At 41.3% G+C, this 19,920-nt stretch overlaps 1 protein-coding gene across 1 annotated transcript in view; it reads left to right on the top strand.

Annotated features, from left to right (window-relative positions):
- Positions 1-19,920, top strand: part of dpep1 (dipeptidase 1) — a gene marked incomplete at its 3' end in the record, with an annotated part of 34,672 nt that extends 14,752 nt beyond the window's left edge. Inside the window, exons 7-10 of the mRNA XM_084308179.1 lie at positions 929-1,013; positions 3,123-3,198; positions 5,768-5,903; positions 19,714-19,920. Coding sequence (XP_084164305.1) covers positions 929-1,013; positions 3,123-3,198; positions 5,768-5,903; positions 19,714-19,920 — 504 coding nt within the window. The remainder of the gene's footprint in view (positions 1-928; positions 1,014-3,122; positions 3,199-5,767; positions 5,904-19,713) is intronic.

The following is a 19,920-nucleotide window of genomic DNA, read 5'->3' as shown; positions in this document are numbered from 1 at the left end:
TCATATTATAAAGGCCGGAGGCAGAAGGAGCAGATTTAGGTAATACAGGTTTATAAAGGTTTAAAATATATATATTTAGAAATTACTTTATAAATTATAAATACAACCACACACAAGGAGCATTGTGTCACTGTGTAGGTCCCTAAATATCAGCAATAGAATACACTAGACTTGTATTTGTTTATTTTAACTGGACATTTAGACCCAGACCAGACTCAAGGATCAGCAGATCTGTTGACTCGTCAGGTCAAGTGGATACAAATAATTTAACCCTTTCACTACCACACTACAGATGGTTAACTGTCTGTAGTGAGACGGTTAACCGTCTGTAGTGTGGCAGACGGTAGTGAAAGGTTAACCTTCTGTAGTGTGGTAGTGAAAGGTTAACCTTCTGTAGTGTGGTAGTGAAAGGTTAACCTTCTGTAGTGTGGTAGTGAAAGGTTAACAGTCTGTAGTGTGGTAGTGAAAGGTTAACCTTCTGTAGTGGGGAGTGAAAGGTTAACCTTCTGTAGTGTGGTAGTGAAAGGTTAACCTTCTGTAGTGTAGTAGTGAAAGGTTAACCTTCTGTAGTGTGGTAGTGAAAGGTTAACCTTCTGTAGTGTGGTAGTGAAAGGTTAACCATCTGTAGTGTGGTAGTGAAAGGTTAACCTTCTGTAGTGTGGTAGTGAAAGGTTAACCTTCTGTAGTGGTAGTGAAAGTGTTAACCTTCTGTAGTGTGGTAGTGAAAGGTTAACCTTCTGTAGTGTGGTAGTGAAAGGGTTAACCTTCTGTAGTGTGGTAGTGAAAGGTTAACCTTCTGTAGTGTGGTAGTGAAAGGGTTAACCTTCTGTAGTGTGGTAGTGAAAGGGTTAACATAGCGCTAGATGCCATATTATGACTGTTTCTAGGTTAGACTGCCAGTGTCCCTCCTCTCTCTCCGTCTCCCCAGAAAGACAAGGGAGGCGTTGTCATGGTGAACTTCTATAACGACTATGTGACCTGTAGCAAGACGGCCAACCTCTCGGATGTAGCAGGTACACTCTTATACAGCCTCAAAGGGGAACACCATCCACATTAAGAATTCCAATATATTATTCCAATGGCCTAAGGCAGGGCAGGGGTTCTCAAACCTTTTCATACCATGACGACCCCATTTTATTTAGGATTTTTTTTTGGGGACCCCACACTTAATGTATCGCGTAATTTCAATGTGGAATTAAGGACTATCAAAATAAAAGCAGTTAAAGCACACATTGTTGAACTTGATCATGCATATTTATTAGAAGATTTTATTACAGCACTATGTTATCAATATACATCTATAAAATGAGGCATATTTAGCCAGAATATGTTGCCAGAACATTAAAAAAAATTACAAAAAAATAATTATAATAAAAAAATAAATGTACATGCCAATGCGCTGTCACCTATTGGGGTCGCGACCCGTAGTTTGAGAACCACTGGCCTAAGGAAATCAATATATGTGAACATAAAGCCAGAGAAGTGAGAATCTAAATTGTGATGTCATCGGGTACAGTATAGAGTGTGGCGCTGCTCCGTTGACAATGAATGGGAGACTGATTTTGTGAACCCACAGAACGTTATTATCTTTTTATATCCAAAATGAGCTTCATTCTATAGTAGTGTTCTCAGTTCTGCAACGGAACATGACCTATGAACAATGCTCTCTCAGACTCAGTGTTGCATTTAAAATCTTTTACCAATCCATTGTCTACGGGGAGGAGTCAGACTATATACAGCGCCTGATGACATCATACATTTTAGCACTCTCGTCTCTAGATACTTCTGGACCGAATAACACATATACATTATGCAAATGGGTGTAGTTCCCCTTCAAAGGTCACTTATAGTTAGGGATGTCCCGATCCGATCACGTGATCGGGATCGGGGGCCGATCACATGATTTTCAGAAGATGGGGATCGGGGGGGGAAATCTTTTTTATTCAACAAACATGACCATGTTCATGTCTTAAACTCATACTGAGGCCTTAGTTTTGGTTTTAAATTACATATCATCATTCATTTATTTATTGTCGCACAGAGCAGAAGAATTTGCCAAAACAAACGCATTTCCTTTGATTTACACCGTCGCACGACAGTGACGTATGCCGAAAATAGCAGACCTCACAACGCGTCGCTCCCAAAACACCGGCAGGTCCACCGGATGACTCGGAGCAGCTAGACAAAATGTCAGAAGTTTGGAAGCATTTTTTTTATTGAAACCGAAGCCAGTCCAATAGCCAGTTGCAATGTTTGCAAGGCGGACGTTCCGCGTAGAGGAAAGAACAGAGCTGCATTCAACACGACCAATCTAATACGTCACGTTATGTTGACTAGAGCGAGCAAAGGAATGGGGGATGCGGCTGGTGCTCTGCCAAACAGCTGTATCGATTGCAATGCCTCGCTTGAATGAAGTTAACGTTCACCTGGATAACGTCAACATTCGCTTTGTGAGGATTATTGTCGGCGTTTCAGACAAAAATGGAGCAAATCATTACGTAAGTCGAACACTGTGAATGTATACTAATGTGCAAACAGATTGAAACTTTGAATATTTCTCGTATGAAGCACATTCTCAGGGGCTCAGGGTGAATGTAATGTGAGCCGACACGCTCGAGGGGCTATTGAGGCAACAGAGGGGCTTGTCTCACTTCGCCAGTTTCTGACAAAAATGCGTCAAATTGGTTACTAATGTGAAAGATCGGATCGGGAAAGATCGGGTATCGGCAGATACTCAGAATCACATGATCGGAATCGGATCGGGAGCAAAAGAATTAGATCGGGACATCCCTACTTATAGTCCTTTGTTTTCTACCACTCATTGACTAATAATAATAATAATAATAAAGGAGACCCAAGGCGCTTAACAGGAGGGGGCAGCTAAGGGAGGGGAACAGGGAACAACGTAACAACAAAATAATAATCAAAAGGAAAGAAAGGGGAAAAAAATGAAAAAAAGGGAATGAGGCAGTCATTTACAAATTTGGTGAAGAGGTGGGTTTTGAGTTGGGATTTGAAGGAGTGTCTAGTATTAAGCCGGATGAAGAAACATTAACACGCACGTCTTTCTTTCTTTGATTTCATGTTTGTGCCGCACGCCCACTTTTGTACTTTCCCTCCAGATCACTTTGATTATATAAAGAATGAGATCGGGCCCAGCATCGTGGGCTTCGGTGGGGATTACGACGGAGTGACGAGGTGAGTACGGAGGTGACCGCTTTAAAGAGAAATTCCACCAATCCTGGGTTGCATTTATGCAAGGCTTAACCTTCTGTAGTGTGATAGTGAAAGGGTTAACCGTCTGTAGTGTGATAGTGAAAGGGTTAACCGTCTGTAGTGAAAGGGTTAACCCTTTTTAGTGTATTAGTGAAAGGGTTAACCTTCTGTAGTGTAGTAGTGAAAGGGTTAACCTTCTGTAGTGTGGTAGTGAAAGGTTAACCTTCTGTAGTGTGGTAGTGAAAGGTTAACCGTCTGTAGTGTGGTAGTGAAAGCGTTAATCTTCTGTAGTGTGGTAGTGAAAGGGTTAACCTTCTGTAGTGTGGTAGTGAAAGGGTTAACCTTCTGTAGTGTGGTAGTGAAAGGGTTAACCTTCTGTAGTGTGGTAGTGAACGGGTTAACCGTCTGTAGTGTGGTAGTGAAAGGGTTAACCGTCTGTAGTGTGGTAGTGAAAGGGTTAACCTTCTGTAGTGTGGTAGTGAAAGGGTTAACCTTTTCTAGTGTGGTAGTGAAAGGATTAACCTTCTGTAGCGTGGTAGTGAAAGGGTTAAACATATTCTTAAAAACTCGTGCAACAGAGAAAAATGTTGACAGATATGAGGGAAAAGTCCTCCTTTTGCAGAATTACAACCTACCATTTAATTTAGGTGGAATTCCCCTTTAAATTGCCGCGACCTGTTACAGTCAGAACACTGGAACGAAGTGCACAGCCTTCAAAGTTACTCATTGTGATGATACAGTTTATTTAGAGGGAAGGTCAACTCTAAGGACTGTAGAAGATTCAAGTGTGTGTGTGTGTGTGTGTGTGTGTGTGTGTGTGTGTGTGTGTGTGTGTGTGTGTGTGTGTGTGTGTGTGTGTGTGTGTGTGTGTGTGTGTGTGTGTGTGTGTGTGTGTGTGTGTGTGTGTGTGTGTGTGTGTGTGTGTGCGTGTGTGCGTGTGTGTGTCTTTCATACTGAGATGGAGGAGCTATAAAGCATTGAAACTTGAATCTTCTACAGTCCTTTGACCTTCCCTCTAAATAAACTGTATCATCACAATGAGTAACTTTTATGCACACGCACGCACACACACACGCACACACACACACACACACACACACACACACACACACACACGCACACACACACGCACACACACACACACACACACACGTGTTGTCACACAGGAATCCACTGTATCACACATGGTCAGGCTCTACATTCTATGGGTGACTGTCATTGGCTTGATTGATAGGTCTATTTACACACACGCACACACACACACACACACACACACACACACACACACACACACACAACACGCACACACACATGCACAAACACACACACGCACGTGTTGTCACACAGGAATCCACTGTATCACACATGGTCAGGCTCTACATCGTATGGGTGACTGTCATTGGCTTGATTGATAAGTCTATTTACACACACGCACACACACACACACACACACACACACACACACACACACACACACACACACACACACACACACACACACACACACACACACACACACACACACACACACACACACACACACACACACAGAGAAGTGTTGTCACACAGGAATCCACTGTATCACACATGGTCAGGCTCTACATCCTATGGGTGACTGTCATTGGCTATCAGATGATGAACACGACATACTGTTCTTCTCCACATACGCTACTTTCACACATAGGCAAATGTGACAAGTAAATTAAAAAAATTTAAAATTAAAATATAAAAAATTAAGTGTTTGTTTTTTTATAGTTTACAATAATAAGAAAATCATAATCTTTCATCTCTGTGTTATAATAATTAATGAACAGAGCGAGCGACACTGCGCCCCCTCTCTATAACACTGCAGGCGGGTACACTTCTCTGGTAGCATTATTTATTTTGATTGACATTGAAGCCACGGCATCTTTGGCATTTATTTACAAAAAATAGTCAAACGATTATTAGCCAATAAGATTCAAGCTTAATCCAATGGGGTTGGTCTTTGCATAGGCTGGACAAGATATGTCTCCTAAAGTGTCTAAACGGAAGTAAAGGAAGTACAGGAAGTACAGGCTACAGGCTTTCCTGTTTCGACAAAACAATTATAGAATTATAGTGTGGAGTGAGGCGGCTGGGTGGCGCAGCGGTCTAAGCGCTCGTCACCAACGCGAGAGACACCGGTATCGAATCCGGCTGTCGGCGTTGCCTCCGGCTTGGGCCGGTCGTCATACTGACTCAATTGGGTGGGAAGTCGATGGGTGGGAAGTCGATGGGTGGTGTTGTGGACAGCGACTCCTACAGGTCGGTCAGGACGCCTGCACAGCAAGGACAGGAGATGGCGGGGACAGTGTGAGCCTCCCACACGTTACACCTCGCCAATGAGAGTCCACGCTGGCAGGTGAAAAGAAGTGACTGGCTGACTCCTCGTGTATCGGAGGGGCAACGATCAGACAGGGGAGGGGGGAATTGGCACGACTAAATTGGGATGGGCACACACACACACACGCACGCACACACACACACACTGACCAACAGTCCCTGGGCGTTGTGCCCCCCTCACCCTCAGGCTACCGGTGGGTCTGGAGGATGTGTCCAAGGTGCCGGCGCTGGTGGCTGAGCTGCTGAGGAGAGGGTGGAGTGATGCGGACGTGAAGGCTGCCCTGGGAGACAACCTGCTGCGGGTCTTCAGACGGGTGGAGGAGGTGAGGGGTGGAGGAGGGGAGGGTTAAAGGGTGGAGGAGGGGAGGGGTAAAGGGTGGAGGAGGGGAGGGGTGGAGGAGGGGAGGGGTAAAGGGTGGAGGAGGGGAGGGGTAAAGGGTGGAGGAGGGGAGGGGTAAAGGGTGGAGGAGGGGAGGGTTAAAGGGTGGAGGAGGTGAGGGGGTAAAGGGTGGAGGAGGGGAGGGTTAAAGGGTGGAGGAGGTGAGGGGGTAAAGGGTGGAGGAGGGGAGGGTTAAAGGGTGGAGGAGGTGAGGGGGTAAAGGGTGGAGGAGGGGAGGGTTAAAGGGTGGAGGAGGTGAGGGTTAAAGGGTGGAGGAGGGGAGGGTTAAAGGGTGGAGGAGGTGAGGGGTAAAGGGTGGAGGAGGGGAGGGTTAAAGGGTGGAGGAGGGGAGGGGTAAAGGGTGGAGGAGGGGAGGGTTAAAGGGTGGAGGAGGGGAGGGTTAAAGGGTGGAGGAGGTGAGGGGGTAAAGGGTGGAGGAGGTGAGGGTTAAAGGGTGGAGGAGGGGAGGGTTAAAGGGTGGAGGAGGTGAGGGGTAAAGGGTGGAGGAGGGGAGGGTTAAAGGGTGGAGGAGGGGAGGGGTAAATGGTGGAGGAGGGGAGGGGTAAAGGGTGGAGGAGGGGAGGGTTAAAGGGTGGAGGAGGTGAGGGGGTAAAGGGTGGAGGAGGGGAGGGTTAAAGGGTGGAGGAGGTGAGGGGGTAAAGGGTGGAGGAGGGGAGGGTTAAAGGGTGGAGGAGGTGAGGGTTAAAGGGTGGAGGAGGGGAGGGTTAAAGGGTGGAGGAGGTGAGGGGTAAAGGGTGGAGGAGGGGAGGGTTAAAGGGTGGAGGAGGGGAGGGGTAAAGGGTGGAGGAGGGGAGGGTTAAAGGGTGGAGGAGGGGAGGGTTAAAGGGTGGAGGAGGGGAGGGTTAAAGGGTGGAGGAGGGGAGGAGAAATACCATCACCCATCCCCATTCAAACCTGTGTTATTTAGCAAGTACACCCACAGAGCTATATAACCTGGTTATAGTTATATACACACACAGCTATAACCTGGTTATATACACACAGAGCTATAACCTGGTTATATACACACAGAGCTATAACCTGGTTATATACACACAGAGCTATAACCTGGTTATATACACACAGAGCTATAACCTGGTTATATACACACAGAGCTATAACCTGGTTATATACACACAGAGCTATAACCTGGTTATATACACACAGAGCTATAACCTGGTTATATACACAGAGAGATATAACCTGGTTATATACACAGAGAGCTATAACCTGGTTATATACACACAGAGCTATAACCTGGTTATATACACAGAGAGCTATAACCTGGTTATATACACACAGAGCTATAACCTGGTTATATACACACAGAGCTATAACCTGGTTATATACACACAGAGAGCTATAACCTGGTTATATACACACAGAGCTATAACCTGGTTATATACACACAGAGCTATAATCTGGTTATATACACAGAGCTATAACCTGGTTATATACACAGAGAGCTATAACCTGGTTATATACACACAGAGCTATAACCTGGTTATATACACAGAGAGTTATAACCTGGTTATATACACAGAGAGAGCTATAACCTGGTTATATACACAGAGAGCTATAACCTGGTTATATACACACAGAGCTATAACCTGGTTATATACACAGAGAGCTATAACCTGGTTATATACACACAGAGATATAACCTGGTTATATACACAGAGATATAACCTGGTTATATACACAGAGAGTTATAACCTGGTTATATACACACAGAGCTATAACCTGGTTATATACACACAGAGCTATAACCTGGTTATATACACTGAGAGCTATAACCTGGTTATATACACACAGAGAGCTATAACCTGGTTATATACACACAGAGAGCTATAACCTGGTTATATACACAGAGAGCTATAACCTGGTTATATACACACAGAGCTATAACCTGGTTATATACACACACAGAGCTATAACCTGGTTATATACACAGAGCTATAACCTGGTTATATACACACAGAGCTATAACCTGGTTATATACACAGAGAGCTATAACCTGGTTATATACACAGAGAGCTATAACCTGGTTATATACACACAGAGCTATAACCTGGTTATATACACACAGAGCTATAACCTGGTTATATACACACAGAGCTATAACCTGGTTATATACACACAGAGCTATAACCTGGTTATATACACACAGAGCTATAACCTGGTTATATACACAGAGCTATAACCTGGTTATATACACACAGAGCTATAACCTGGTTATATACACACAGAGCTATAACCTGGTTATATACACAGAGAGAGCTATAACCTGGTTATATACACACAGAGCTATAACCTGGTTATATACACACAGAGCTATAACCTGGTTATATATACACAGAGCTATAACCTGGTTATATACACACAGAGAGCTATAACCTGGTTATATACACACAGAGCTATAACCTGGTTATATACACAGAGCTATAACCTGGTTATATACACACAGAGCTATAACCTGGTTATATACACAGAGCTATAACCTGGTTATATACACACAGAGCTATAACCTGGTTATATACACACAGAGCTATAACCTGGTTATATACACACAGAGCTATAACCTGGTTATATACACAGAGCTATAACCTGGTTATATACACACAGAGCTATAACCTGGTTATATACACAGAGCTATAACCTGGTTATATACACAGAGCTATAACCTGGTTATACACACACAGAGCTATAACCTGGTTATATACACACAGAGCTATAACCTGGTTATATACACACAGAGCTATAACCTGGTTATATACACACAGAGCTATAACCTGGTTATATACACAGAGCTATAACCTGGTTATATACACAGAGCTATAACCTGGTTATATACACACAGAGCTATAACCTGGTTATATACACAGAGCTATAACCTGGTTATATACACACAGAGCTATAACCTGGTTATATACACAGAGCTATAACCTGGTTATATACACAGAGAGCTATAACCTGGTTATATACACAGAGCTATAACCTGGTTATATACACACAGAGCTATAACCTGGTTATATACACACAGCTATAACCTGGTTATATACACAGAGCTATAACCTGGTTATATACACAGAGAGCTATAACCTGGTTATATACACAGAGAGCTATAACCTGGTTATATACACACAGAGCTATAACCTGGTTATATACACAGAGCTATAACCTGGTTATATACACAGAGCTATAACCTGGTTATATACACACAGAGCTATAACCTGGTTATATACACACAGAGCTATAACCTGGTTATATACACAGAGCTATAACCTGGTTATATACACACAGAGCTATAACCTGGTTATATACACAGAGCTATAACCTGGTTATATACACAGAGCTATAACCTGGTTATATACACACAGAGCTATAACCTGGTTATATACACAGAGCTATAACCTGGTTATATACACAGAGCTATAACCTGGTTATATACACAGAGCTATAACCTGGTTATATACACAGAGCTATAACCTGGTTATATACACAGAGCTATAACCTGGTTATATACACAGAGAGCTATAACCTGGTTATATACACAGAGCTATAACCTGGTTATATACACACAGAGCTATAACCTGGTTATATACACACACAGCTATAACCTGGTTATATACACAGAGAGCTATAACCTGGTTATATACACACAGAGCTATAACCTGGTTATATACACACAGAGCTATAACCTGGTTATATACACACAGAGCTATAACCTGGTTATATACACAGAGCTATAACCTGGTTATATACACACAGAGAGCTATAACCTGGTTATATACACAGAGAGAGCTATAACCTGGTTATATACACACACAGAGCTATAACCTGGTTATATACACACAGAGCTATAACCTGGTTATATACACAGAGAGAGCTATAACCTGGTTATATACACACAGAGAGCTATAACCTGGTTATATACACACAGAGCTATAACCTGATTATATACACACAGAGCTATAACCTGGTTATATACACACAGAGCTATAACCTGGTTATATACACAGAGAGCTATAACCTGGTTATATACACAGAGAGAGCTATAACCTGGTTATATACACACAGAGCTATAACCTGGTTATATATACAGAGAGCTATAACCTGGTTATATACACAGAGAGCTATAACCTGGTTATATACACACAGAGCTATAACCTGGTTATATACACACAGAGCTATAACCTGGTTATATACACAGAGAGAGCTATAACCTGGTTATATACACACAGAGCTATAACCTGGTTATATACACAGAGCTATAACCTGGTTATATACACACAGAGAGCTATAACCTGGTTATATACACAGAGCTATAACCTGGTTATATACACACAGAGTTATAACCTGGTTATATACACAGAGAGCTATAACCTGGTTATATACACACAGAGCTATAACCTGGTTATATACACAGAGAGAGCTATAACCTGGTTATATACACAGAGAGAGCTATAACCTGGTTATATACACAGAGAGAGCTATAACCTGGTTATATACACACAGAGCTATAACCTGGTTATATACACAGAGCTATAACCTGGTTATATACACACAGAGCTATAACCTGGTTATATACACAGAGCTATAACCTGGTTATATACACAGAGCTATAACCTGGTTATATACACAGAGAGCTATAACCTGGTTATATACACACAGAGCTATAACCTGGTTATATACACACAGAGCTATAACCTGGTTATATACACACAGAGCTATAACCTGGTTATATACACACAGAGAGATATAACCTAGTTATATACACACAGAGCTATAACCTGGTTATATACACACAGAGCTATAACCTGGTTATATACACACAGAGCTATAACCTGGTTATATACACACAGAGCTATAACCTGGTTATATACACAGAGAGCTATAACCAGGTTATATACACACAGAGAGCTATAACCTGGTTATATACACAGAGAGCTATAACCTGGTTATATACACAGAGAGCTATAACCTGGTTATATACACACAGAGCTATAACCTGGTTATATACACAGAGAGCTATAACCAGGTTATATACACACAGAGCTATAACCTGGTTATACACACACAGAGCTATAACCTGGTTATATACACAGATAGCTATAACCTGGTTATATACACAGAGAGCTATAACCTGGTTATATACACACAGAGAGCTATAACCTGGTTATATACACAGAGAGCTATAACCTGGTTATATACACAGAGAGCTATAACCTGGTTATATACACACAGAGATATAACCTGGTTATATACACAGAGAGATATAACCAGGTTATATACACACAGAGCTATAACCTGGTTATATACACACAGAGCTATAACCTGGTTATATACACACAGAGCTATAACCTGGTTATATACACAGAGAGCTATAACCTGGTTATATACACAGAGCTATAACCTGGTTATATACACAGAGAGCTATAACCTGGTTATATACACACAGAGCTATAACCTGGTTATATACACACAGAGAGCTATAACCTGGTTATATACACACAGAGAGCTATAACCTGGTTATATACACACAGAGAGCTATAACCTGGTTATATACACAGAGAGCTATAACCTGGTTATATACACACAGAGCTATAACCTGGTTATATACACAGAGAGCTATAGTCTGGTTATATACACACAGAGCTATAACCTGGTTATATACACACAGAGCTATAACCTGGTTATATACACAGAGAGCTATAGTCTGGTTATATATACACAGAGCTATAACCTGGTTATATACACACAGAGCTATAACCTGGTTATATACACACAGAGCTATAACCTGGTTATATACACACAGAGCTATAACCTGGTTATATACACACAGAGCTATAACCTGGTTATATACACACAGAGCTATAACATGGTTATATACACACAGAGCTATAACCTGGTTATATACACAGAGCTATAACCTGGTTATATACACAGAGAGCTATAACCTGGTTATATACACACAGAGCTATAACCTGGTTATATATACACAGAGAGATATAACCTGGTTATATACACAGAGCTATAACCTGGTTATATACACAGAGCTATAACCTGGTTATATACACAGAGAGCTATAACCTGGTTATATACACACAGAGCTATAACCTGGTTATATACACACAGAGCTATAACCTGGTTATATACACACAGAGCTATAACCTGGTTATATACACACAGAGCTATAACCTGGTTATATACACACAGCTATAACCTGGTTATATACACACAGAGCTATAACCTGGTTATATACACAGAGCTATAACCTGGTTATATACACAGAGAGCTATAACCTGGTTATATACACACAGAGCTATAACCTGGTTATATACACAGAGCTATAACCTGGTTATATACACACAGAGCTATAACCTGGTTATATACACAGAGAGCTATAACCTGGTTATATACACACAGCTATAACCTGGTTATATACACAGCGCTAGGGGTGGACGGTATGGTCTAAAATTTATATCACGGTATAATTTGAAGCATAGACGGTAACGGTATATATCACGGTATCATCGTTTTTGATAAAAAAAATTATTTTATATAATTATTTTTTTTTTTTTTATAAAATATATATATTATATAATTAGACTTGTACTTGTATTATCTGCGAGACATCGCCACCACGCAACAAGCTCCACTGTCTGTGTGTACTCTAGTAGCCTCCAGCTACGGCCAGGATTCCCCGGAGCTGCACCTGGACCTATACTCGAGTAGCCTCGAGCAGAGCTACGGCCAGGATTCTCCGGCGCTGCACCTGGACCCTATTATATTGGAATAACGTTAGCAAGCCCTCAGCTCGAATACGCATCGAATCAGTGTTATAAGACATTGATATCAGGAGCTATCCGGCTAAGCCGGATATATAACGTTAATACAACGCCTCAGTGAATTATTTAGTTCAATGGGACATTTCGTTTTGAACGGTGAACTAACTTGCGTTAACGTGAGCTAACGGCTAACAGGTAGCACACACACGTCTCTCTCTACTAGACTTTGTGGAGCGTTTGTTGATGTCAGGAGCTATCGGTAGCTGGCCGACTAGATACCGTTCGGTTAGACAATGCCTCATCATGTATTAAACTAAAAGTGAATAGTTGACTGGGTCATTTTGTAACGGTAGCTAAGCTAACGTTAGCTCAGGGAGACGCCGCCGACAGCTGAGCTCCCGTGTCCCGTCCCACTAGACTACTAGATCCGTGTTTACATGCGTGCGGTAGGGGCTGGCACGCCCACTGCGCGAAGCCTCCTAAATAACTTTTTCCAGTTCGCACATATCTATTATCTATGACTAATTCTATCTATTTTTAGGGGCAAATGCGAGTGAAATAGTCGCGCTGTGGTTACATGACGTCATTGGTATTTTAGAGCTGCACTACCGGTTTAGACGGTATAGTCAAAATCCATACCGTAGAGCAAATTCATACCGTTTATACCGTATACCGTTTATACCGTCCACCCCTACACAGCGCTATAACCTGGTTATATACACACAGAGCTATAACCTGGTTATATACACACAGAGCTATAACCTGGTTATATACACAGAGAGCTATAACCTGGTTATATACACACAGAGCTATAACCTGGTTATATACACACAGAGCTATAACCTGGTTATATACACACAGAGCTATAACCTGGTTATATACACACAGAGCTATAACCTGGTTATATACACACAGAGCTATAACCTGGTTATATACACAGAGAGCTATAACCTGGTTATATACACACAGAGCTATAACCTGGTTATATACACACAGAGCTATAACCTGGTTATATACACACAGAGCTATAACCTGGTTATATACACACAGAGCTATAACCTGGTTATATACACACAGAGCTATAACCTGGTTATATACACACACAGCTATAACCTGGTTATATACACAGAGCTACAACCTGGTTATATACACAGAGATAGCTATAACCTGGTTATATACACAGAGAGCTATAACCTGGTTATATACACACAGAGCTATAACCTGGTTATATACACACAGAGCTATAACCTGGTTATATACACACAGAGAGCTATAACCTGGTTATATACACACAGAGCTATAACCTGGTTATATACACACAGAGCTATAACCTGGTTATATACACAGAGAGCTATAACCTGGTTATATACACAGAGAGCTATAACCTGGTTATATACACAGAGCTATAACCTGGTTATATACACAGAGCTATAACCTGGTTATATACACACAGAGCTATAACCTGGTTATATACACAGAGAGCTATAACCTGGTTATATACACAGAGAGCTATAACCTGGTTATATACACAGAGCTATAACATGGTTATATACACACAGAGCTATAACCTGGTTATATACACACAGAGCTATAACCTGGTTATATACACAGAGCTATAACCTGGTTATATACACACAGAGCTATAACCTGGTTATATACACAGAGCTATAACCTGGTTATATACACAGAGAGCTATAACCTGGTTATATACACAGAGAGCTATAACCTGGTTATATACACAGAGAGCTATAACCTGGTTATATACACACAGAGCTATAACCTGGTTATATACACACAGAGCTATAACCTGGTTATATACACAGAGCTATAACCTGGTTATATACACACAGAGAGCTATAACCTGGTTATATACACACAGCTATAACCTGGTTATATACACACAGAGAGATATAACCTGGTTATATACACACAGAGCTATAACCTGGTTATATACACACAGAGCTATAACCTGGTTATATACACAGAGAGCTATAACCTGGTTATATACACACAGAGCTATAACCTGGTTATATACACAGAGAGCTATAACCTGGTTATATACACACAGAGAGCTATAACCTGGTTATATACACACAGAGCTATAACCTGGTTATATACACAGAGAGAGCTATAACCTGGTTATATACACAGAGCTATAACCTGGTTATATACACACAGAGCTATAACCTGGTTATATACACAGAGCTATAACCTGGTTATATACACACAGAGAGCTATAACCTGGTTATATACACAGAGCTATAACCTGGTTATATACACACAGAGAGCTATAACCTGGTTATATACACACAGAGCTATAACCTGGTTATATACACACAGAGCTATAACCTGGTTATATACACAGAGAGCTATAACCTGGTTATATACACAGAGAGAGCTATAACCTGGTTATATACACAGAGCTATAACCTGGTTATATACACACAGAGCTATAACCTGGTTATATACACAGAGAGCTATAACCTGGTTATATACACAGAGAGAGCTATAACCTGGTTATATACACAGAGAGCTATAACCTGGTTATATACACAGAGAGCTATAACCTGGTTATATACACAGAGAGCTATAACCTGGTTATATACACAGAGCTATAACCTGGTTATATACACAGAGCTATAACCTGGTTATATACACAGAGCTATAACCTGGTTATATACACAGAGCTATAACCTGGTTATATACACACAGAGCTATAACATGGTTATATACACACAGAGCTATAACCTGGTTATATACACACAGAGCTATAACCTGGTTATATACACAGAGCTATAACCTGGTTATATACACACAGAGCTATAACCTGGTTATATACACAGAGCTATAACCTGGTTATATACACAGAGCTATAACTTGGTTATATACACACAGAGCTATAACCTGGTTATATACACACAGAGCTATAACCTGGTTATATACACAGAGAGCTATAACCTGGTTATATACACACAGAGCTATAACCTGGTTATATACACACAGAGCTATAACCTGGTTATATACACAGAGAGCTATAACCTGGTTATATACACACAGAGCTATAACCTGGTTATATACACACAGAGCTATAACCTGGTTATATACACAGAGCTATAACCTGGTTATATACACACAGAGCTATAACCTGGTTATATACACAGAGCTATAACCTGGTTATATACACACAGAGCTATAACCTGGTTATATACACAGAGCTATAACCTGGTTATATACACACAGAGCTATAACCTGGTTATATACACACAGAGAGATATAACCTGGTTATATACACACAGAGCTATAACGTGGTTATATACACAGAGAGCTATAACCTGGTTATATACACACAGAGCTATAACCTGGTTATATACACACAGAGCTATAACCTGGTTATACACACAGAGCTATAACCTGGTTATATACACAGAGCTATAACCTGGTTATATACACACAGAGAGCTATAACCTGGTTATATACACAGAGAGATATAACCTGGTTATATACACACAGAGCTATAACCTGGTTATATACACACAGAGCTATAACCTGGTTATATATACACAGAGAGCTATAACCTGGTTATATACACACAGAGCTATAACCTGGTTATATACACACAGAGCTATAACCTGGTTATATACACAGAGAGCTATAACCTGGTTATATACACACAGAGCTATAACCTGGTTATATACACACATAGCTATAACCTGGTTATATACACACAGAGCTATAACCTGGTTATATACACACAGAGCTATAACCTGGTTATATACACAGAGAGAGCTATAACCTGGTTATATACACAGAGAGCTATAACCTGGTTATATACACAGAGAGCTATAACCTGGTTATATACACAGAGCTATAACCTGGTTATATACACAGAGATCTATAACCTGGTTATATACACCCACAGCTCTAACCTGGTTACCAAATTATACCAATAAGGGCGGTAATTTCCCAAAATGTTGGCGTGTTCCTTTAAAGGTCAAGCTGAATAAGTGTGCTAAAGGTCATACAAATGAATAAATAAATGCACTCCTACTTAACGTTGGAGCATGAGCTCATGAGGGGGAGTCAAAAGACTTCTGGCCAGGAATCCTCATGGTCGCTTGTGCAAGCTGGCTCCCCAAGGCTGCTGCGCCAACGGAGCTTGCATGGTGTGGTACACACACACACACACACACACAGAGTATTTCCAGTGACAATACAGTATGATCACATGCTGGTGTCATCCAACCATTCAGACAGTGTATGTATCTGCAGAACTTTAATGGATACAAAAAAAGGGTATTTCCCTAATCAAGGTAATTTCCTTTGGTACATCAGTGGCTGTCATAGTTTCAAGTTCAAGTTTTGTTTCATTTGTCACATATATATAAGGTACATGATGTGTACATTCCAGTGAAATGCTTGGTTCTGTATGAGCCCCCCTGAGATTGTACTTCATAAAGTAAAGTACAAAATGCAAAAGATTTGGGTTGAGATGTAGTGCAAATCCTTTAGTAATGAATAGATAAAATAATGGTGTGTTGTTAAAAAGCGTTTTAAAGTGTCTAAAGTGAATGTGAGCGTTTAAAGTGAGTGTGTGCAATGAGTGTAGATGGATGGGTTGACGTTACATAGTCGTCGTTGAGCATCCTGATGGCCTGAGTTCAAAACTTGTAATCCCTATTAATTGATTGATTGATTGATTGACAAATTTAATTACCAGATTGCAGAATGGGTACAATACAGTACGGCTCAATACACACAATTGTTAAGGGGATGCAGACCAGAGAAAGACTTTCGTCTTGTTTCAATTCATAATGAGTTGAAATGAATGAATCCAAATCTGATCCGATCAGATATAGGGATTAAAAGTTTTGAACTCCTGGGCCCAGGGGGATAGAAGCTTCTTCTTCTGAGTCTCTCTGTACTGGGCCATGAGACTCACTCCGGTAGCGCTTGCCTGACCGCAGCAGTGCAAAGAGGCAGTCTACACGATGATCTACAAGTGGGAATGCATCATAGTGCAAATAATACATACATTTGGTAATTTAGCAGACGCTTTCATCCAAATACAAATATAATGTGACGTTGGCTTCCGAGCGGTTCCACTTGAACGGTCCAGTTCAGCAGCGTTGGTCAAGGACACGCCACCACCAGTCGTTGTTGACGGGAGAGTGATTCATGATTCCGCTTTGAGAATTCTAATAATCTGTGATGTCCTGGTCACAAGCTCCAATAGCCGTTATTAGACTACTGTGATGATCGTGTTCAAAACCTTGAACCAAGTGAAGAATTGCAGTTTCAATTTGATTGGAAAAACGGCTCAGTTGTTCAGGAATATCAGCCTACGGCTAAACAACATGATCTCACCACAGGGGAGATAGAACTTTCAGAACTGAACATTCTAACGATAAAACATAAATAAAAAGGCTACTGGCCATTAACAGCACACCCCCACGCAGAAACAGAGCTGTCAAACATCATCTCTGCCCCCAGACGATAGTAAAACAACACTCGTAATATATATATTCCCTTAACATACGGCATGAATAATAGTCTATAAATCGTTCCCCTACATCTTTGAGTCTACTTAAAGTAGAAATAGGATCTTTGCTAAGGACCCCTCACCCCCCCTGCCCTCAGGTAGGCGCTTTAAGTCCATCCTTTCAAAAACCACCCGCTTCAAGGACAGCTTCTTCCCCACCGCCATTCGGACCCTGAACTCCCTTGACCCCCCTCTCCCCCCCCTTACACTAACCAAGCTCCTGACTGATGGACTAGATTCTTCTGTGTGTTTATGTTGTGCTGTGCTGTATTTATTGTGTCATGTTGTACTGTATTATGTATCCACCCTGGCCTGTACCAATCAAGAATACCACCAACCTGGTTGTGTGGCAATAAAGGAAACTTGAACTTGAAATAATTACATTCAAATGGTGTCTGACGTGACGTCACTCCTGTCCATGGAAATGATCCATAGAGGTATAATTTCCTTCCACAGAAGGAAACCAACCAAAAGCGGAATCCCCCCCCCCCCCCCCCCCATATACTAGGCTTCAGGCCAAGAGAGATATCAGTCTTACTAGGTTTCAAGCCAAGAGAGCGACTTTGGGTCATTGAAAAGCGCTATACAAATAAAATGAATTATTATTATTATATTAGGCTTCAGAGAGCCTTGGTTTCTCTATTATTATTATTATTATTATTGATCCATGTTGTACCCGCTCTCCAATGAGCACCTGTTCTGTCTACTATAAGAAGCAATTCTTCTTAATTCATCAATGTGTTCCTGGGCCTCCTAGGGGCGAAGCTGAGACACAACAGCCTGGGTTTGAATCTGACCCTTGACCTATTGTGCATTTATGTAGCAGCTTTTATCCAAAGCCCTTTACAATTTGTTCCTCACATTTGACCCACACACCGACATTACTATTCTGTTACTATTACTACTAGAAATGCCTTATACTGTATATATACACACAGGTGAAGCTCAATAAATCTTAATATCGAGGAAAAGTTCATATATTTCGCTGTATTGATGCAGTGATTTGTGCAAAAGGAGCCCCCAACCAAGTAGTGAGTGAACATACATGAACATATTCCATATGTTCCGACATTTCTATATTAAAAATATATATTATTTTATTGGTCTCATTCAAAACGGAGATACAGAATGTTGGGGCTTTCATGAGCTGTAAGCCATAATCATCAAAATTAAAAACAAATAAAGGCTCGTTGAAATATTTCACTTTGTGTGTTAAATCCAAAGCACACAGCGTTGGGCTTAAATTAATCTATAATCTATGAGTTTTCCGCTTTTTGAATTGAATTACTGAAATAAAAAAACTTTTCCCACGATATTCTAATTGATCGAGCTGCACCTCTGTATATATAATATAATAACGTGTTCCTGATCACCGTTCTCCCTGAAGGCTCACGGGCACCCCCCCTTCTCATCTGGTGTTTCAGGTCAGAGACAGCCTGGCGAGCACCAGCCCGTACGACGAGCCCATCCCGTTGGATGAGGTGAAGAACGCCTGCAGGACCGACTACGGGTACCCCGACCCCGACCCGCCGGGCCCAGGGAACGCCGGCACCGTCGTCCAGCCTCTCAGCGCTCTGATCCTGCTGCTGGCGCTGGCTTTACACGGCCTCGCCACGTCAACGGGTCTATAG

This window comes from Notolepis coatsorum (assembly GCF_963971535.1).
Source record: "Notolepis coatsorum genome assembly, chromosome: 2".
Taxonomy (NCBI): domain Eukaryota; kingdom Metazoa; phylum Chordata; class Actinopteri; order Aulopiformes; family Paralepididae; genus Notolepis; species Notolepis coatsorum.
The sequence above is the reverse complement of the archived record's forward strand: the minus strand, read 5'-3'. Positions and strand labels throughout refer to the sequence as shown.